The sequence below is a fragment of the Pelodiscus sinensis genome, chromosome 1 (genome assembly GCF_049634645.1).
Source record: "Pelodiscus sinensis isolate JC-2024 chromosome 1, ASM4963464v1, whole genome shotgun sequence".
In the NCBI taxonomy this organism is placed as follows: Eukaryota; Metazoa; Chordata; order Testudines; family Trionychidae; genus Pelodiscus; species Pelodiscus sinensis.
The window spans coordinates 211,965,488-211,987,963 of NC_134711.1; the positions used below are offsets into that span (position 1 = coordinate 211,965,488).

At 43.6% G+C, this 22,476-nt stretch overlaps 1 protein-coding gene across 11 annotated transcripts in view; it reads left to right on the forward strand.

Annotated features, from left to right (window-relative positions):
• Positions 1 to 1,392: 1,392 nt before the first annotated feature.
• Positions 1,393 to 22,476, forward strand: part of ASB9 (ankyrin repeat and SOCS box containing 9) — a 40,478-nt gene continuing 19,394 nt past the window's right edge. For 4 of the 11 annotated variants that reach the window (XR_012898619.1, XM_025184497.2, XM_006122818.4 and 1 more), the window contains exons 1-6: positions 1,393 to 1,791; positions 12,008 to 12,087; positions 13,127 to 13,234; positions 15,458 to 15,608; positions 17,001 to 17,135; positions 19,661 to 19,852. Coding sequence is in view for 6 of the 11 variants with exons in the window: in XM_025184497.2 (XP_025040282.2) it covers positions 1,698 to 1,791; positions 12,008 to 12,087; positions 13,127 to 13,234; positions 15,458 to 15,608; positions 17,001 to 17,135; positions 19,661 to 19,852 (760 nt within the window). In the remaining 5 variants the exon portion in view is untranslated. Of the gene's footprint in view, positions 1,792 to 12,007; positions 12,088 to 13,126; positions 13,235 to 15,457; positions 15,609 to 17,000; positions 17,136 to 19,660; positions 19,905 to 22,476 lie in introns of all 11 variants that reach the window. The other 7 variants (XR_012898633.1, XR_012898631.1, XR_012898629.1 and 4 more) reach the window with 5 other exon arrangements.

The window sequence follows — 22,476 nt, forward strand, 5'->3', positions numbered from 1 at the left end:
AAGCGCTGCCTGACAGAATGGTTGTGCTGGGAAATAGCATCACTCCCTGTGCACTGCAGAGATATCAGTGCTGCCCTATGTATGAGGCACCAGAACGAGGGAGAGAAGCAGGCTTCATGGGAAAGGCAGCTGTGTGATTCTAGTCAGGCCCATATGTGGGAGGGGGGGAGGTGCGAACGGTGCGAAAGCACTCCCCCATGGTCCCCCAAGTAAGTGTGCTCCAGCTGGACAGCAGAATGCAGGAGCAGTGCGCTGCCCTAGCCTCACTCCCCCATGCTGTGGACAGCCAGGGGAAAGCTGGGGCTAGTGATTAGTACTTCATGCAGGGGCAGTTGTTTTTCCAGTGCATGGGCTAGAGTAGTGGCCATGTTACACCACCTTCCTCAGCTTTGGAACCGTCTTGCTTCTTAACCCCTCACCTACAGTCCAAAATAGCCCTGACCTTAGGGCATGTTGTAAGAGCAAATTCTTTACTCAGGCTTTGGGGGATGGAAGGAGATGATAAAGGCTTGTGTTTGTGGGAATTCATCTTTGTTTATATTCTGATTTGGTGGTGAAGAGCAGGTGCCAGGTGGATGATAGGGCTTGTCTTCACTGCCATGCTACACAGAATCCTAGGCTGGAAGCCTTTTGGAAAATCTCACCCTGTTTACTTGTCTGTAGGTTAATTATTTTTGTTTCTAGTGAAAAAGCAGATCCAGCCCTCTGCCACCCACCCACAGGGCTGGAGCACACAAAATCTACTAGCCTGGTCCCCTTTTGGCTCTGGTGTGTGAGAGGGATGTGAGGAGTGTCTTTTTCCTTCTCAGTCAGGGGCTTCTCACTTTGCCTCTCACTTGCGTGTGGCCCCGGACTGATATTTCTGTGGTTCAGCAGCCCCTGACCCCCCCCAAAAAGGTTCCCCACCTCTGATATATAGTGGTGGTGCAACTATGATGACTCAGTGAAGTTGATTGAAATGGATGTAGGGAAATAAGGCCACATAATACTATGCTTTTCATGCCTTAGAGACAATGAAGCACTTCCATGGGAAAGCACAGCTTTGGGAACATGTGGTTTCAATATTATCATGGCATGTAGTGACTGCTGCTGTGTAAAAGGAATTCAGTATTCCATTCTTTGCATGCAGTCATGAGCTTTTCAGATAATGTCAGTGTTTGAAAACTGGAGGCACACTAGATACAGGAAAAAGGTGTTGTCTCAAAACAACCTAATTTGATCCTTCTCTTGAAAGCAAAGCATTGAGCACAGTTATCTTCCTGAGATACTTTTACAAATCCCTAAAAGCAGAATTTGCTCAACTAGTTGAGCTGGCTCTCTCTTGGTTTGTTGGCAAAAACTGAGAAGTTCCTTCCTGATAAAAACAGAAGGCAGACTTGCTGATTGGACGTGGCTTTTGAAAGGATATGACATCAGCCACATCCCTCACTTTGTACAGTGTAGCCTGTCTGATCTCTGTACACCAAGTGAATGAGGAGGCGTTTCATTAAATCGGCAGTGCACACAGGTACTCAAGTTATTTGAAACTGCTGCCGGCACCAAGTTCCAGTCTGCTGAGAAGTCGGCTTGTCTCACACACACGGTGTTTGCTTAATAGATTACTTGCATAACTAAGATTTTCATCAGGGAGGATGGAATTTGAACTCTCAGGAGCAACTGTGAAGTGAAATAACAGAAATTTGACTGCCCAGTGTGCAATGGATGGTGCTGGAGCAAAGGAAAATGCCAGTATATCCCAGGGAGTGGAAGGACAGTCACTTGCAACTTCTCCGTCAAATGCACTGATGAGCGGTAAGTAATACAACTGTATCTATCCAAACGGTCTTCCCGAGAGCCTTCTGGTGGTCATGGAAGGGCTATGGATGATATCTATTCAGAGCTCTGGAGGCATATTCTCCCTGAAGGCTTGTTTACATGCAGTTCTTAGGTAGACATCGGGGTACATGGCAGTAAAACCAAAATTTATTTTTAAACACTTCACAGATATTAGGAATCTGTGTAAAGAAAAATAAGCATTACAATCTGACCTGGACATAACTGCAAAAGAAATTGCACTGTGGGCATGTTTGGTTTGCATTATTGCCAGCTGAATGCTCACTGCTTGCTCAGCGGAACAAGTTCCTCTTTTGTTTCGAAAGATACGCTACAAAAATCTTTGCTGGTGACATTGCCACATTTGTGGCTTAGTCCCAGCAGGCCAGGGTGCGAACCCCTTTCTGTCACCGAGGAGCAGTTCTGCATCCAATTTGCCCCCTTTTTGCTCACCCCTTTGAGTAAGAATCTCAGTTTGCTCCCAAGCATGTGAACAATCTGATGCAGTGTCACAAGACAATCTCTTTTCACATACAGCTTGGTTAGTGGTGTTTCACTTCAGTCCATGTCCTTGGGGAGTCTAAGCTTTCAGTTTATGGCCAGTGTGCTGGGGGAGGAAAAATGAAGACAACATGCTGTAACATTGCAATATTCTTCTTTTCTTCATGAGAACTCTGGAGATTTTTCCTTTGTTACATAAAGAAAAAAGACTGGTGCAGTTAGGATATGAGAACTACAAGGCCAGCTGCAGCGCAGAAGTGACCTTGGTGTCTTGCTCTCTAGGTTGATTTGGGTTTTGGGTTTTTTTTTGTGAGGGAGGAGGGCAGAACAGTGATAACAATCCAGAATGAGTCTGGATTTGAAGTGGATTCTTACTAAATGGCCGACAGGTTTCCAGCATTTGGAAGGAAGGAGGAAAGGCTGTGTTTGTACAGAGCCTGCACAATGAGAACCAGGTACATGACTAGGCTCACAGGCACTATGGTAACATAAAAAAGCCTATTGTGAGGCAAAGATTGGTGCCACTAATTTAAGGATTCAAAATAATATGTGGACAGGATTTTTTTCAATGAACTTAAGAAATTAGACACCCAACTCACCCTGAAAGTCAGTGGGAGTTTGACTCCTAACTTTTAGGTCCCTTTGAATATCTCAGCTTTAGACTACTACAGAAGATTTCAGTTCCTATTTATAATATCTATGGACTAAAGGCAGAGGCACCAACTTTCTGATTTGCCTGAGAGTGTTCAAGCCCCAGACCTGCCTTCTGCTGACCAGCAGGGCACACCGTGGATAGGAGGTGCTGGGGGCCAGGGCAGGAGCAGGGGCTGGGGGTGGGGCCAGTAGTCAGTAAGTGCTTAGCACCTACTATTTTATTTTGGTCAGTGCCTATGGTTAAAGTTCTTGGGTAGATTTCAAAATGTTACAAGCACACTAGGCAGTTCTGGTGAGGGAATTTTTAAAAATATGTTTGCTTCTCCGAATTCGCTACTGGCGTAAGCAGGCTCACCTCCCTTGCAGTTACTATTCATGTGCAGAATGGAGTTTAAATATTGATTGAAGCCAACATCTGGAATTAAAAAAACTCAGTGGTTGGTTAGCATTGGCTATCGGCTGTGTTTATCTCAATAATTAGGGTCTATGTTGCAAATCCACAAAATATTAATAATTTACTGCACAGCTGCTACTACATCTACAGTACTGAGTAGAAAACAGGGCAAGTAGAACATAACCTAGTCCTACATTTTCCCTATCAGTACACCTGAACATGTACCGCAAAGAAGCAGAGGCAGCTATCCACATTACTGTAACAACTTGATTGTTTCCTTATTCTTTAGATGATCCCATTTTTCAGTCTGTAAAACTACCCCACATTGTTCATGGATGAATGTGATTTAATAAACAATATTCTACTCAAATTGCTTTTAAAGCAAAATCCATATACTGGTAGTTATGAATAGCACAATAGCCTTCACCAAACAATATAATATGGCGTGGGCTCACTGTTGCTCTATCCCTCTGGGGATAGATCTTTAGGGACACAGTATGTTGCTGTAGTTTCAGTGCAGCCGATGGAACTTTGCCACCTTGCTTGCGAAAAGAAGTGAAATGCTACAAAACTAACATTTTTTTAAAATCTAATTTTCTAAAGAAATACCACAAAATAGGTTACACAAAAAGACTTACTTCATGAAGGTCTGTACTCCATGCACTGACTACTACCAGTAAGGATGCATTTAAGGCAGGCCATGCCTCCCACTTGGCCCTTTGACTCCTCTACATTTTACAGATCTGAGTAATCTTTTTTGAAATTTTATTTTATTTTTCAAAGAGAGGGGTGAGTTTTTCTGCCCCTTTGAATTAGTGATCATTGTCTGCTTCCCAGTCTTTCTTTCTTTCCTCTACAGTGCTGGTTTCATTGTGCCTTCTTCTGAGACACCATAGAAGATAAAAGAAATGTTGGGCTCTATGAAATCACTGGCCTACTAGTTTGTCCATCTGTGATGATAACCCTTCTTATAAAGGCTTCATTCCACCTTCAGAAGTTAGTCCAGACCTGTCTGTCAACATGCTGTAGCAGGTACCAGTAAAGGTATTTCATTCTGGCCTAAACCTGCTCTGAACTCTTCACTTGGGATAACAATCAAGGTGCCATTAGAATTGCTCCATCTTTCTTAGCCCCAGGATGACAATTCCTTTAGAACAAATACTGTTGAATTCTTATCCCACCGAAGTTACAGAGGCTTGACTACACACACCAAATTCCTTTCAATTTACTTTATTTGAATAATATAATAAGCCTTGCAGATTGGAATACTGTTGTCAGATGTGTGCTACTGTTGTCAGTTGATAAACTTTCCAGAGGCTTTCAGTGTGGGAAAGTGTGAAATGCATTAAAATTTGCCTAATTTTTGTACCTTTAAAAAACTTATTATTTTAGACAGAACAAAAGCAAAATTAACCAATGCCAGTAGCACCATCCCTAAAAGATTACTCTGCATGATTTACCTTCCATAGAACTTTCTACATCACAAACATTACACTAGTATGGGTGTGTCTAGACTACAAGGTTTTTTCGAAAAAAGTGGCCTTTTTCGAAAAAAACTGTACCTGCATCTAAACTACCGCCATATTCTGTCGACAGTAAATCGAAAGAACGCGGCGGTTTTGTTGACGGCAGTAAACCTCATTCTACAAGGAGTGACGCCTTTTTTCAAAAGTCATCTTTCAAAAAAAGCTGCTATTGCATGAAAACAGGGCTTTTTTTTGAGAGAGAGAGAGTGTCTAGACTCTCTTTCGAAAAAGCCAGCCACTTTTTCAAAAAATCTAGTTGTCTAGATACTCTTTTTCGAAGGAGGCTTTTTTGAAGGATACTTTCAAAAAAGCCTCTTTTGAAGGAGGCTTGTAGTCTAGACATAGCCTTCATGTCCAAACTTCTTTCAATCTCTTGTCTATGTCTTGTGTCTATGAAATATCTTTCAGTAGTTATAATTGGAAAGAAAAGAGGAGTAATCAGGGGGAGGGGTTCCCAGCTACCTAAATCAGTGGAGATAGCTAACTGGCTTAAAGGTAGTGACTACTAGCATAGTATTTTACGTGTTAGATCCATAACTCTCAAACATATTTGTTTCCTCTCTTGGTCCATTAGAGCGAAGCCCTGGTCTACATCAGGGAGTTATTTTGAAATAATCCCTCCTTAGGTCAAATTTATAAGCAGAGCATCCACACTACCAAGACCATGATTTCAAAATAATAATGGGCTAGTTATTTCGAAATCTGTACTCCTGATTTCCTCAGGGAATAACGCTAATTTTGAAATTGTTATTTCAAAATAGCGTTAGTGTGGCTGGTCTGGTGCTGCTAATTCAAAATAATTGGCCTCCAGAGGCCTCTCTCAGGTACACTTCTGATCACTAGGCATATCCACTGCTCCCCTCCTCCTGCAGAGCATAAAACTCCTGGCAGCAGGAGAAGGGCTTCTTGCACGAGGCCAGCTTGGGAATCCCATTTGAGACAGCAGCCAGCAAGGCAGCCATGAGTGACTCTTAATGCCCCAGCAGACCCTCCCATGGCTGCCAGCACTCCTGCTGCTCCCTCAGCTGCCACTGGCCAGGGACACAAGAGAAAGCTCAGGCCTGGACTGGTGCGGAGATCCTGGACCTCATTCTGAGGGGAAGAGACCAACCTTCAGAATTATCGCACCACAAAGTGGAATGCTGACATCTATGGCCAGATTGCCACCAGCCGGGCCAAGAAAGGGCACATCTGGACACAGAACCAGTGCTGGATGAAAATCAAAGAGCTCCAGCAGGCCTACTGCAAGGCCAGGACGCAGAATGGATGCTCCAGGAAAGCACCATACAGCTGCTGCTAGTATGACCAGCTGGATGCCATCCTGGGAGGGAGGGGCCGTCACCTCCCCCATCGTTGTTGTGGAGTCTGGCCAGGACATGCCCGGTGTCAGCTTCTAGGAGGGTAGAGTGGCAGGCGATGATGCCAAGGTGGAGGAGGAGGCCAGCCAGGCAACCATGCCCACCAGCCAGGACCTGCTCCTTACTCTAGAGCCAGTACCCAATTCCCAGGATGTCTCCCACATTTTGGATGATCCCAGGGAAGGCACTGCAGGTGAATTCTATAACTTTCCATAGCTACACAAAGGGGCAGGTAGCAGACTGTGGGGGGCTGTGTGCTCCTCTATTGGCCTACTCAGCCTGGGGGGGAGGGCATCACATGACAGCCTGTGCACTTGAGTGCAATTGGATCACTAGTCCAGAGCCTTTAGCTCCATGACATTTTCACACAGGAACCCCTCGCCCCTTCACACAAGGTTCCTGGAGAGGCCTGTCTTACTCCGGCCTCCGTGGTGGGACACCTTCCCACAACAAGCCACCACTAAGGAGTGTGGGGTCAAAGACACAGCAGCGCTGCACATATCACAAAGTCATGCCCACACTCAGGCAGCATCTGCTCCCAATCAAACACAATGATGTGGAGGAGACCAATTTCATGCATGGGAACCTGCTAGGGGGAGGAAGAGAAGGGGACCCCATCAGCACTCTGTCTGGCAAGTGGTGTCTGTCACTGACACACACCTTCCTCCGCACTCCCCCCTCCAGCGGGCAGGGATAGATGTTCTCTCTCTGTGAGAAGTCACCAGTGCTGGACCTGGTGTGTGTCGGACTCAGTAGTAAGCTGAGTTGTCCCATCTCCCTCTCCTGCCTGTAGGCTCCTGGCCTGGCTGTCACCTTTCCATGCTTGCTTGTCCCCTGGCTGTGGGTGTAGCAATGCTCCCCTGGGATGTTTATGCTCCTTTCGAAAAGTGCCTGCTGTCTAGGCAACATATGGCCTTGCTCGAAACTCATCACCATAGTCTGAACTGAGACCTTCAGTGTCAGCTCAGAGATTAGGGCTAGAGTTCATACACAGTGTCTACTGGGATGACTGCCCATGTCATTTTTCTTCACGGCTGGGCCAGCTGCTGGCTTGGTGCACCCCCCACCTCCCAAGTCATCTATCTAACTCTGTGGGATTTGCAGGAGGAAACACACTCATGAGAACTTCCTGAGGAAGCCGATGGCCTGCCTGCAATCTCTCATCTTGGAACTCAAGGAAAAGCACTAAGAGTGGGCTGCTTAACCAGAGAAGCACCAGACTAAGCGGGAGGAGCATTGGGCTGACTGGGAAGAGCACTGGGCTCACTGGGAACAGAGGGTACGTCTACACTACAATGTTAATTCGAACTAACTTAGTTCGAATTAGTTAATTTGAACTAAGCTAATTCGAACTAACGGATCCAGACTAAAAAACTAGTTCGAATTAGCGTTTTGCTAATTCGAACTAGCATGTCCACATTAAGTGGACCCTGAAGCGGGCTTAAGGATGGCCGGAAGCAGTGCCGGCAGGGCATCAGAGGAGGACTTAGAGCGTGGAGATGCTGTCTCAGGCTAGCCGAGGGCTGTGCTTAAAGGGTCCCGACCCCCACCCCGGACAGACAGTTCTCAGGGGTGCCCCGCTTGCAAAGCAGTCCTGGCTTGGAGTGCCCGGAGTACCCACACTGGGCACATCACACCACTCGGCCATCAGCCCGGCTGCACTTGCCGCAGGCTGCCATCTGGGGAGAGGGGACAATTGGGGGACTGCAGGAGAGCTTCCACCCCCAGAAGCCCGCAGAGCCAGCCCAGTCCTCCCCATCGGGGGCTCGTGCCCCATTCCTCCCTCACCTCCTTCCACTTACCCTTCCCTAGCCCCTCTTCTTGATGTACAAAATAAAGGACAATTGTGTTCAAAAATGGAATCTGTCTTTATTGAACAAAACTGGGGGAGACTGGGAAAAGGAGGTGGGAGAGGGGAAGAGAGAGGGTGGGAGAGGGGAGGGCAACTAAAATGATCAGGGGTTGGGAACAGGTCCCATATGAAGAGAGGCTAAAGAGACTGGGACTTTTCAGCTTAGAAAAGAGGAGACGGAGGGGGGACAGGATAGAGGTCTCTAAAAGCAGGAGTTGGGTGGAGATGGTGCATACAGAAAAGTTCTTCATTAGTTCCCATAAAGAAGGACTAGAGGACACCAAAGGAAAGGAATGGGTAGCAGGCTTCAAACTAGTAACAGAAAGTTCTTCTTCACAAAGCAAAGAGTCAACCTGTGGAACTCCTTGCTGCAGGAGGCTGTGAAGGCTAGAACTGGAACAGAGTTTAAAGGGAAGTGAGATCAAGTGATGGAGGTTGGGTCCATGGAGTGGTATTAGCCAGGGGGTAGGAGTGGTGTCCCTGCCGAAGGTTTGTGGAAGGCTGGAGAGGGATGGCACGAGACAAATGGCTTGGTCACTGTCTTCGGTCCATCCCCTCCAGGGTCCCTAGGGTTGGCCGCTGTCAGCAGACAGTCTACTGGGCTAGATGGACCTTTGGTCTGACCCAGGACGGCCATAGTAAGCTCAGGGCTCAGGGTCAGGGGTCTCAGTGGACCCCCTTGATTCTCTTGCACACCTGCTCCTGGGTGGCCAGGCTGGCAGCTCTCCTGCCCTAGCCGGCCACTTTCCTGTGCCTAGTGCGGAGATCGTGGACAAGGTCCACGATGTCTGCACTAGCCCAGGTGGGTGCCCGCCCCTTGTGGTCCCGGGCAAGCTCCCGGGAGCCGCCAGCCTGGTCCCGGGAAGAGGGGGAGGGCTGGAGGGCATTGGGTGGGTGGCTTGATCCGTGCCAGGGGCAGGGTCTGCTGGCTATGTGCTGGCAGGCTTGCACCTGGCACGGGCACCGTAACCAGCCCGTGCCCCTTTAAGGGGTCTGGGGCCGGGAGGGGGGCAGACGAGTTTCCCTGGTGTTGGCCAGAGTGGCCACCAGGGAAACCTGGGGAGGGCTAGCCTCCCACTAGTTCGAATTAAGGGGCTACACACCCTTTAATTCGAACTAGCTAGTTCGAACTAGGCTTAATCCTCGTGGAATGAGGATTACCTAGTTCGAACTAAGCGCTCCGTTAGTTCAAATTAAATTTGAACTAACGGAGCGCTAGTGTAGCGCCTATGAAAGTTAGTTCGAACTAACGTCCGTTAGTTCGAACTAACTTTGTAGTGTAAACATACCCAAAGGAAGGTGGCCTGGCACCAGCTAGAGAGCCAGTACTGTGGCATGTGTTCATCCCTCACCTTGGTGATGGAATGCATGTCGTCGTGCATAGAGTGGGCATTAGATTCCTCATTAGAGACTGTTCATGGTTAAATGTTCTTTTTGTGGTATTGACTGAATAGTACTGTCAGATGGCTCATGCCACAAAGCCTTTTGTGTTAAGGATATTGATCCTTTTGCTGATATTTCAGTATTTGTACAAGTGCCTACATATTTGTGTAAATCTACCAACTCCAGAATTGACTGAAAAGCCTTATGAAATGTATCAAATTGTCCTTTTGCCTCACAAATACCAAATCAATTTCTTTCTTTCTCTTACAATAACTGGCAAGGTTTTTTTTATCATATTTTAACCATAACAATTTCCCCAATATAAAAGACTCTTTCAGATCCTATCACGGCCATCCATGCTGACAAAGTTCTGGGTAACAGTTTTCCATTAAAACCTTCCAATGTCAGTGTTTTTACAGACCATGTACTACTTTGGAAATGCTGTGAGACATATCAATTTTTAAATGCCTAGATTTTCTGGAACTGGTAGTTCAAATCTTAGCTTGACTTAGGACTTCAACTTTCAAAGGTAGATAAATTGACTTCCATCTGTTTTACTGTATGCAGACTTTTTTAGACAAGATTTTAAAGCCAAAGATCTGTTTCCTGCATGTGGACATGAGTGACCTCAGAGTAGTTCTTACAGTAGTAGGGATATCTCCTTATGCCCTTGGATGAAATTTAACTCCTGACTCCGACTACTGCAGCAAGCTGGTTCCCAGGATTGTTGCTAAAAGTTGTTTGCATTACAGTGTTTTGCTTAAGGTCTGAAATCATGCAAAGGAATCCAGGGGGAGTAGAAAACACAAATGAACTCCCAACCAAGGCATTTTAGTTAGCATTGGCAGAGCCCTTTGAAAGACTGGGGCTATGGTCTTTGTTTGTTTTTAAAGTGGCTGAGACAGGATAAAATTCAATGAGCCAATGTTATGGTGGTTTAATGTTGTTTCAAGGCAGTAAAGCAGTAAGAAATCACATAGCTTTTGCTCTTTGGGAGAGCCAACCCTCTTGAAATTAAAACTTACTTTCCTCAGAAATTTTATCAAGGCTAATCCAAAGCCCTCTGATCTGTTCATTAAATGGTACAAATAAGCAAACAACATGCTAGAAAAGTGTCTTCCTCCAGGTCTCCCCTGTACATTTTGTATCTAATTTTGTGGTTTTAATGGTACAGAGCACACAGTGGATATTTAATTCCTACTGTCATTACAAGAATTCTGACCACCAAAACTTGAGGTACAACATCAGTGGGTAACACAATTACTCCTGGATAATTTGGCACCAACCACAATTGATTGTTGTTAATTCTAATCCATTTCTGGCTATTAGTAAATAATTTAGCAGCTGCAATTTTTTCAAAATAGCTTCATTTATAATAATTGGCAAAGCATGCTGAGCTTAAAAAAAACCCAAAGGCATTACAAAAAAATCAGAGCAAGTGGCAGGCTAAGTAAGAACAAGGCTATGCTGTATAAATTATTCTTGTGTCCTTCACTGGGGAATTAGTTTACTGGTATTTGTTTAAAACACAATTTAATTCCTCATAAAATGTATCTTGTTTTCTTACTCCCTCCAAATGAGTTAAGGCTGGTAGCTCAGGTAATAAAACATCTTAACCAGAACTAAATGCAGCAGCAGCACAAATGTAAATCTCCTGCCAGGTGGAGCCACCAGTAGCCAGCGCCAGGTTCAATATTTAGGGGTTTCTCTCCATCCATCCAACACAGAACTGTTTGAGTCCCCACCCAGTAACCTGGGAAATTCACACATCACCCCTGGGCACCTCTGAGGGTATGTCTACACTACAGAGTTTTGTTGGGAAAACTTCACTTATGTCCACACTGCAATCATATTCTTCTGTAAGAAAATCAAAAGAACGGAGTGGTTTTTCCGGCATTGGTAATCCTCTTTCTATGAGGAAGAAGGCTTTTTTCAAAAGAGCTCTTTTGCAAAAAGGTGTTTGTGGACAGGGAAGAGGGAATCCTTTTGAAAGAAGAGGAAAGATTAAAAAAAGTAAGTGAGCATCAAGACTCTTTGAGATGCTACTAGACTAATTGTTTTTTAAGTTGTTCCTATTACAGACTCACTGAACTATCCCTCTGAAGCTTATCTACTCACTGTCTTTTTTTCTTCCTCCCCTTCAATTTTTTTCCTTCTCCCCCCTCCCTCCTTCCCTTATTTAGTCTTGGACTTCCAACACTCCGGTCATCTGAAGAAGTGGGCTGCGCCCATGAAAGCTCATGATGCCATCTACATGCTTTGTTAGTCTTTCAAGTGCTACTAGACTATTTGTTATATAAATTTTTTCCCTGTATTTACATAGATACACAAAGGGTTTCTCTCCCATTCCAGCTACTTGTAATGGAAGCATTCCTTCAGCTTCTGCTTGCCCATGCAATGTTTAAATGAGTGGAAACTGGAGAATACTTAAGAACCTCATGTGAAGGAAGCAGAAGTTTAGATAAAGTAAGTCAATGATATAGTTCTTGAAATTCTTGACTCTTCTCTTGTCTGTCTCTATTTGCAGATTTTGTTTCAGATTGGTCTCCCTTACATGATGCCTCTATCCATGGGCATCTTCTTGCTCTGAAGAAACTCATTAATCAGGTATCATTTTATTGGGGGATATGAATGCTCATTGATCCTGTTGTTGAATAGAGGGTGTATTTTATTTTGTAAGAGATCTGAGGTTAGTACAGTGAACTCCACTTATGATAGATGGTTTTATTATAGCCAACTTATTATCTATGCAAAGCCATATAAATGAAAGTCTGGACTCTTCAAGAAATTATGTATATGATCAATTCTTGCACAAGTAGCCTCACTGAAGTCCATGGGATTACTTATATACTTCAAGTTAAGCATATGTGTTAGTGTTTGCAAGAGTAGGGTCTACATGAGCTGTATCCTCATCTCCTGTCAAGACTTTGGCTGGAAATGCCCTGTGTTTGACCTTGCAAATCTCATGAGAATTTCATAACTGAAAGATTTGCAGTAGAGCTAAATAAAACATTTCTAATTCAAGGCTTGCTTTTCCATCAAAACTTGGTCCTGAAATCATGGAGGTGTCTGGAAAACAACTTGATAAGATTCCAGAATGTCTTGATAATATTGCATATATAATATTTGCAAAAATCAAAAGGTCACTTATTTTGAAAAGTCAGAATTCTAAATCCTGAAGGAAAAAGGTCATATGGCATAGTGGGAGGTATGTCTAGACTGTGGGATTTTCCCAGGATACTGGAGGTAACCCGGAAAAATTCCACCACATCCAGGAAACATGTTTGCTCTTCTGCTTTTTTTTTGTGTGGAAGAACAAACGTGCTCTTTCGGGGAGCCCTGTATATCTCGTTCTACGAGGAATAAGGGCTCCTCTGAAAGAGGAGACTTTTCCACCATTTGGCCCTGTCTAGAATGGGCCAAATGGTGGAAAAGCCTCTTCCGGAAAAGCAATCAGAAAAAGCTACGCAAATTGCAGAGAGCAATTTGCATTGCTTTTTCCGAAGAAAGGCTATAGTGTAGACCTAGGTGATGTAAATGACTGGGAGCCAAGATCATTCCAAGACATGTAAAATATGTAGAGCACTATATAAGTGGTAAGAATTACTGTTTTTGCATTCAATAATAATTTCTGTTATTTCACAAGGGAAGCAGTGTTAACCTTATTACAGCAGATCATGTGTCTCCTCTCCATGAAGCCTGCTTAGGGGGCCATTCTGCATGTGCCAGTGTCCTATTAAAACACGGGGCTCAAGTAAGTAGAACACAGATATTTGGGAGCCACATTTTTACACAAAATAATTTTTTTAATAAAATAATAAAAATGTTACAGATATAGGCAACCTCTGCCATTTTTATTATTATTATTTATATTTTGGTGGTGCAGTTTTATATATTTTAAGGCCAGAAGGGACTACTCTGATCATCTAATCTGTGTAACACATGTCATAGAATATCCCTGAACAAATTCCTAGAGCACATCTTCTAGAAAAAAATATCCACTATTGCTTCAAAAACTGCCACTGGTGGAGAATCCACCGTAATCCTGGATAAATTTCCCCAATGGTTAATTACCCTGACTTTTAAAACTTTACACCTTATTTCCAGACTGGATTTGTCTAGCTTCAGCTTCCAGGCATTGGATCATGTTATACCCTTCCCTGGTAGGTTGACAAGCCCATTATCAAATATTTGTTCCTCATGTAGGCACTTATGCATAGTGATAGTATTACCCCTGAGCCTATATACAGTAAAACTCCATTGGTCCGGCATCTGACGGTCCGGCACTCCTGATGGTCTGGCACCATCAGGAACCCAGAAGTGCTCCGGGCAGTCAGACCATTGGAGCTGCTCTGCCCCCAGCTTCCCCTATTCAGCTGCTGCTAAAACTGACCAGCTGCTGAATCGGGGAAGCTGGAGGCAGAGCAGCTGGGGCGCTGCCGGGTAGGTCCCCTAGTGCTGCCCCTGGGGCCTGCGGGACCAACCCGGCAGCACCCCAGGCATCCTGATTCAGCCGCTGCTGAAATTGACCAAGAGCTGACTCCAGGAAGCCCGGGGCAGAGCAGCTCTGCTTCGGGCTTCCTGGAGTCAGCTGCTGATCAGTATCAGCAACGTCTGACTTGGGGACGCCTGAGGCAGAGCAGCTGGGGTGCTGCTGGGTTGATCCAGAAGTGCCAAGGAGCTGCGCTGCGGGACCAACCCAGCAGCACCCCAGCTGCTCTGCCCCAGGCGTCCCCAAGAGCAGCTGGGGTGCTGCCTGGTTGGTCTCGCCGTGCCAAGGGTCAGCGTTACCCCGACCAACCCGGCAGCACTCCAGCTGCTCTGCCCGAGGCATCTCCGATTCAGCCGCTGCTGGTTAGTTTCAGCAGCGGCTGAATCAGGGATGCCTGGGGCAGAGCCGGACTATCGGAAGGGGGGGCTATGAGGGGTCTGGGGTGGCACCCCCCCACCCCAGACCTCTCATAGCCCCCCCTTCCGATAGTCCGGCATATCTGATAATCCGGCACCCCCTGGGTCCCAAAGGTGCCGGATTATCGGAAGTTTACTATATTGAGCTCCTTTAGTCCAATCTTGGTTGTAACATTCAGCATGTTTTAGGCACTTAGCAAACAAATAAGAAGACATGGTCCCTCTCCCAAAGAGTTTATAATCCTGCAAAAACATATGTGCATGCTTAACTTTAGAAATGTAATTAGTTTTGCTGATGTGAGTGGGATAAATCACATGCAAAAATGCAGTATGGGTGTAAGTATGCAGGAGAAGCACCTAAAAACCCCCCACAAGAAGCACATAAAATGGAGAGGAATAGAGACAATGTATAAGTGCCCAGAATGGTGATGAGTGCAAATCTCATGTAATTTCTGGTAGTCAAGCAAATGGTAAAATCTGAGCTAATATAAAATATATTTTTAAATTATTTTCCCAGCAGGAAGTATTGACATTTCAGTGACAAATTGAAAACTGAATATTTTGGATAGAAAACCAAAAAATGTTAATTCACACGTCACCTCAATATTGCATCCTGGGAGTTCTAAGTTAAGTGCTTCCTGCTAATGTTTTCCTCAATCGGCCGTGCTCTGTGGTTGGACTACATCTCCCATAATGCACTATGATATCCCCCGTTGCTAAGCAACCATGCTATATTCTGGAAGCCCTGAGCCATGGTACATTATGGGAGATGTGGTCCAGTTGGAGAATCTGGCCCATACAGGCATGATAATCAAAGACAGCTCCTTTGAGCAGCATAGTGGTATTTCAGACTCAAATAGTTTTTCAGTTTTGACAGGGTAGGTTTTTTCCAATGAAAAGTTGATATTTTTAACAAAAGGTAATCACTTAACAAAATATTTTAATTGAATACTTAATTTTTCATAGAAAAAAAACAGTTTTGATGAAAATATTCAACCAGCCCTTGTCAAAATATTCCCAGACCTCTACTGTTTTTAAAGAAACAACTTGCCTGTCATTTTCCCTTCAGGTAAATGGAGTTACTATTGATTGGCACACTCCTTTGTTCAATGCCTGTGTCAGTGGCAACGTGGGCTGTTTGAATCTATTATTGCAGCATGGAGCCAGTCCACATGTAGCATCTGACTTGGCTTCTCCTATCCATGAAGCTTCTAAACGAGGTAGGTGATTCAGTCAAGAATTAGAATTCCTTTTCCTGTTACCAAAAGCTTTCAGCTGAAGTTAGCTAGATATAAGAAAGATCAGTCAGTATACTGAATTCATGTAAAATACATCCATGTATACTGAATCCATGTAAAATATATCATTGACAAAACCATAATATTTGTTCTCAGTACTGGTATCTCAGTTCCTGACATCCTGTCTTCATTGGTGACACTCTCCCCGGGAGTTCCTAATAAGCTCCTGTGGTCCTGGATATGTGTGCTGTGATCTCTCTTAACTTCCTCCACCATACAATCTAGCTCCCAAGCCATCACACCAACCAGTACTGCTGTGGGAGGAGGGGGTTGTCTTCCCACAGCTTAACTGTTCTCATTTGGTGTGGAGGGAAGGGTGCAGGAATTTCTTTATCTGGTACTTTGATCCCCAAAATGGCGGTGTTCATCAAAGAGGAAAATGTCCCACCAACAGCACAGCTCTGGCCTCTACCTATCATAGCCCTGACATTACTGCCATGCCTTCTACCAAACAATGTAACAAGTTTTACCACTGGTGGAAGCTGAACTTGAACTTCTCATCTCCTAAATTAACATGCTTGTCAAACGTAGCGAATTCAGTGAAGAGAGAATTACTGAGAATTTTCTGAAAGCGCTGGAAATCAAAACCAATTTCCACAGACACTTCCATTCCCTTGTAAGAACTTCATGAAGCAAGGAGTCCTGTTTCTACTACTGTTTTAGTCTTATAGACAAAAAAGACTGCTTTAATGCTTTCATGGTGAACAAAGGCCAGCTACTATTTTCCATTAAGAATAGATAATGATCTCATATTAGCTAGCAAAAGGAATACTAAAATGAGATCCCCATTGAGAGCAAAATATTTCAGCTAATAAATGAAAGAGAAGAACCTAGGAAGCAAGTGGGCTTTCTTGCACAAACCTTCCCTTATTTGGCTTGGCTGTTCCTGTTTTTCAGTGTAGAGACTATCCAACAAGTAAAATGCATTCCTTTGAAGATGTCATGGCATAATTTGGTCACATGTGTAATGTAAACTCTACTCCATTACATGATAACATTACATTACATTATGGACAGGAAATAAAAAATGGCAGAGATGACTATTTGGATGAGCATCTTTGAGACTATTGTTGTCCATGAGCTGAGTCACTTGCTGGTTCTCACCTCCATCTCATCCAAATGATTCATTACAGGATAGGTAGACAAAGGCATGTTGAGTATATCCAAATACTGGGGTCCAGGGAGAGGATCAAAAAGAAAATCTAAAATCGCTTGTCAAATCAATGGAGCAATGCTGATCTACACTTGGGAGGAGGGAGGTGTATCTGCGCCGCTTTTATTTTTATTATTTGGCCTTCCTTTATCCTTTCTAAGGACATACTGAATGTGTTGAATTCCTCACATCCAATGGAGTAAATATAGACCACAACATCAAACATCTAGGTACTCCGCTTTATGTGGCTTGTGAGAATGAGCAGGTATACTGTGCCAAGAAGTTACTTGAATCAGGTAAAAAATAAAATAAAATTGTTATTTTATTTTGTGTAAGATCTCTTTATACTCTGACCGCATCCATATTTTAGGGATGTTTACACAAGGGAGTTCTGGAACACTTGAATTATATAAGTGGCTTTGTATATCATGATGGAATTTTAAATTGACTAGAAGGAATTTAGACACACACCTCCCATTTAGTCTAGTACAATGAATCAGTACTGCATTTTACTAGTGGGTCTCAGCCCAAGCACTATCAGTTACAATGTGACATTTACAAAACTTATCACAATATTTTGTCTAAGTCATTTGAGGAGAGCAGGAGGAAACAAAAGCAGAACTCTGCTTTTCTCACACTTTACCCGAAGGTAGCCTTTCGGTCTAAGAGAAGCCATTTTTATACACAATGCATCACAATTTCAACCAGCTGCAAAACAGAAGAAAATTAGAGTAACATTATACTAGAATTTAAAAAAAAAAACCCTCATGGTCCTGCAGCACTAGAGACATTTTTTGTGTCAGACAAAATAGTATTGAGGCTTAAGGCTCATTTGTATGGTTGATTCTGGCCACCTCTTGTGGTCTAGAAGATTCCCCTTTTCTTCTGCAGAGGGTCCTGTAGAACTTCTACAACCTTAATGTTATCTGCCCAAAAGGACAAAATGGTTGGCTGGAATTAGTTGGGTAATTTGGAATAAATTTTGAAATTCTATCTGATTTAAATCTTCAGGGTTTACAAGGCAGAAACATGACATACATATTTTGTAACACTGGTGCTGGGAAGGCAGAGAGATGAACAAAAGATTCATGTGGAATTTTCAAGTTCAAGGAAAATCAGTGAGACAGAATTAGCACTTGAACTTCCTCTCTGTTCTTCTTGACATTTTTACTGGTGGTGGAGCTGGAGTGAGGGTGTGTGTGCGCGGGGAGGGGAGGGGAGGTATCTCCATATCCCTATTGCAGCCTTGATAATTTCCTGCTTTACACTTCCTACCTTGGAGATTGTGTGCTGCAGGAGCTATACTTCCACCCATGGAAAGGCTGCCTCTTCTCAGCTAGCCAGAGCTATAACTGATGAGCAATACAGGACCCATCTATTCCAGAGGCTGACATGCTATCTTCCCCACCCTGACAGCTCCTGACTGCAACTGGGCACTAATCACAAGTCTCTCATAGCGTAGTTCATTGTATTAACTAGCTAATTTGGCTCCTGAGGCAAGACCATCCTCAGCACGGGTGGGGGTGGTGATGGTGATGTAGCTTGAGGCATGAGTGAAGAGAGCGTATTAGCTGTCTTTTCTGCGCTCCTTCAGCTGTGCGCCTGAGGCAAATGCCTCACTCGACTCGCCCTTGTTATGGTCCAGGGGCATTGGGCCTGGTCCAGGATCTGAGACCTGAATCCATACCTGGAAAACAGTCTTAGTAAGGAAAAGTGAGGTTGCCAGGAGAGCAGGTGAGTCAATGAGGCTAAAGATTTAATTCCCACCTAGGAACTAGGTTGTGTCCAGCTCAAGCACTACATGTGCACTTCGCCCTGCATTCATGGATCCTTTGTACACCTAAGCAAGGGCCAGACACAAATGTGCTCACTAATTCAGCAAGATGCTTATGTATGTGCCTCACTTGCAGCATAAGTAGTCCTGCTCAGGTCAATGGGACTCTTCATAAGTGTAAAGTTAGGCATGTGCCTCAGTACTCTACTGAACTGGGATCTGGGCATGTGCAATCGCATTGTGCAAACACTGGGATACCGAAGCACTGCATGTAGTGCTAGCAACTCCATAGGCACTAGGAACGGTGATGTGGGGGCTGAAAATGAAGCTGTCTCTCTCCCCTGCTCTGCAACATCCAGCAAACTAGTCTGTGGCTTGTAAGAGAGTACAGCAGGTAACTCTGCTGTGTGTGGTCCCCCACAGCAGAGGCACAGCCTTAGGCAGAATGTCTCAGGGAGATTTCAGTGATTCCCAGGTCCTCCTCATCCCACAACAGGTGTGGTTTAAAACCATAATCTAGCCTCTTTTAACTTTCATCTCCAGGGGTGTGTCTAGACTACAGGGTTTTTTCGAAAAAACTGGCCTTTTTTCAAAAAGACTTCCCCTGCGTCTAGACTGCTGCTGCGTTCTTTTGAAAGTAAATCGAAAGAACGTGGCAGCTTTTTCAACTGCGGAAAACTTTGTTTCACGAGGAATAATGCCTTTTTTCGAAAGTGCTCGTTCGAAAAAAGGCGCCATGTAATGCAAACTGTGCTTTTTTGAAAGAGAGCATCCAGACTGCCTGGGTACTCTCTTTCCAAAAAAGCAGCTTGCTTTTTCGAAACTACTGGTTGTAGTCTAGATGCTCTTTTTCAAAAGTATCTTTCAAAAAAGCCTCTTTCAAAAGAGCCTTGCAGTCTAGACATAGCCCAGGATTCCAGGAGGGTAAAGGGAACCTCTATTAGTGCAGATTGGTCAGAAGCCTAGCAGGTGGCCAAGGAAATGGGATGGCCCAGCAATGATTTTTTGGTAACTGTGAACATATTTTTGGTCCCACCTTATTTTCAGGGGCAAGTGCAAATGGTGGCAAAGGTCTGGACTCTCCTCTCCACGTAGCAGCCAGGAATTCCAACGCTGACCTGGTGCACTTGCTGATTGACTTTGGAGCAGATGTGCGAGCTAAGAATGCAGAAGGCAAAAGGCCAGTGGAGCTGGCTCCACCAAGCAGCACTTTAACACAAATATTTGTGCAGAAAGAAGGTGTCCTTTAATATTTGCTTTATTCACACTCATAATTCATAAGGAGGCTTGTGTAAGTGATTGACAAAAGGGCATATTATTGACTGTGCTGCATTTCATGTTATTAACTTTGCAAATGGCCATGTATCATGGAACAAAACTGAAAGTAGCTGGGCTCAGTTCTGCCCTCAGATATTTAAACAATGTCTATCAGCATCAGAGTTATTATTAATTATTATTATTATTTATTAAACTTTAAGGAGATTCCAGCCTCAGTAAAAAGGAATTTCCAGTCATCACAAATATGATAGAATATTATTTAGATCCTAAGCATCTGTAACCCCTCATATTTGTCCTGAAAGTCATCCATAAACAGATTGGGAGCTTGTAATGTAGCACAGAAATTAGCTTAGGAGATGAAGAACAACACTTACAAATCAACTGGGAAATTTCCTCTCTCTGACAAACTGCGTTCTTGGGACTGATTCTAAATCCACAATAGTCAATTGGAAAATTGTCATTGACATCAGTGGGTTCTGGATAATTCCTGAGGCTGGGTCTAGACTACACCTTTTTGTCGATAGAGAGATGTAGATTAGACACGTCGAAATTGCTAATGAAGCAGGGATTTAAATATCCTATGCTTCATTAGCATAAACATGGCTACCACTTTTTTTCGAAACAGTTTAAAAAAAAACGGCAGTCTAGATGCGGTTCTGTCGAAAAGAAACCCTTTTTCGACAGATCCTGTATTCCTCAAAAAATGAGGTTTACAGGAAAAAAGGGTTTATTTTCGACAGATCTGCGTCTAGACTTCTGTTTTTTTTTTTTTTAAAGTTCTATTTTGGAAGAAAGTGGTGGCCATGTTTATGCTAATGAAGCATGGGATATTAAAATCCCTGCTTCATTAGCAATTTCAACATGCTTGATTTGCATCCTTCTGTCGACAGAGGGATGCAGTCTTGACACAGCCTGAGTTCTGTTAGAGCCAGTGGTGCTCCTTGGAGCATGTTAGCAAATTTGAAAGGAATAAAAAGTAACCTCAAATCATCCAGTAAGAGATGAGACCAGTTACCAGAGGGCAAAATTTACCCACTGAGTTTTAATCATGTAATTTTTGGGGTATAAATCCAGCAAATGCCAGGAAAATCTGTGTTAAAGTTCTGCTGGGTAGCTTTTAATTCATATTGTATAAAATGGCAAATGGACTGTAACTCTGATCTATTTCCTTGCCTTTTGCTTTTTTTTTTTTTTTTTTTTTTTGGAGGGGATGATCAAATCTTAAAAAGTAGCAACACGTCTCTCTGAAAATTAATTTCTCTGTTATGCATTTTTGAAAAAGGTTGTAAAACACATCCCAATACATAAGTATATATGATATATGTTTATTAAGCTCCTATGTTATGTCCTACAGAATCCAGCCCTTTTTCCAATCTTTAGGTTCGATATTATTTAACTGCAAATCAAAATGGTTTCAAGTCCATTTTGTTTTAACTGGCTATATTACATTCATGAATTCTGGGGGAAAACCAGGGAAATGTGAACCAAGCTTTTGGTCAACAGAGTTATATTCTTATAATGCATCCATTTAGAACTTCCTATGCAGACAATAAACAGTATCACAGTTGTTGATAATCTGGACTTCCATTATGTTAAAACAAGGTACTGCTGATATGATCCATCATTATATTACTCCAGTTTTATGCCAATGTGACTCTGTTGAGATCAGTGGAGTTACCAGTGTAAAACTGGAATAATACAGTGATAAATGAGGGCCTGTGTGTGAAGTTGATAATATTATGAAAACAATCACCTGATGCTGCATGGCACAGATATTTGGCCTTTCAATACATTCTGCCCTACACACAGGTGTAATGTTACAGCTCTCAAAACCTCTTTCTGATAGAATTCTGATTTGCATTACATGTGTTTATCTGAGATAAAGGAATATGTCCCTAGAGAACAGCCACAGATCTACATGTAACATTGGAAGGACTGAGCTGAGAAGGCTGGACAATAATTAATATTTCTAAAGAAATGCAATAATTGAAGTAGGTACTTATAAAATCCAGGAGATCTTTTTGCTATTGAGTAGTGTTTCGCAAAAGTTCTTCAAAAGTCCTTTTAGGGGACTAAGTTCCAGGTTTGCTAGCAGCTGGCTTCTAAATTGTCTGGTCTGTAGGACTGAAGCAATTGAAAACACACTTGTAAAAACATACACCCTCAGGGCCAGCCCATGACATTTTGGCACCTGAGGTGAGGAGCTCAAATGATGCCCCCATACCCCCTTTTCTCCTGTCTGGCTGTTATGTCTCTTGTACCCTCCTTCCTCCAGCACAGCACTCCACCATCTCTGTGGTGCAGAGAAAATACATATGCACCAGCAGCAGACATAACTTTCTACACTCTGGGTCCTAGTGGCACCCCTCTTCCCCTCCCCCACTGTCTGGCACCTAAGGCGGCCACATCAGTTTGCCTCATGGTAAGGCCAGCCCTGTACACCCTCTTCTTTAACATTCAAGTTCCCTGTCTGTAGTGTTACTTCTCTTTGTTTTCATTCAGATTCATTCTGTGAGCACTATGATTTTTGACACAGGCAGCAGCTTTAATAATTCCCACAATCTTGTGCAGTCTCCATTATTCCA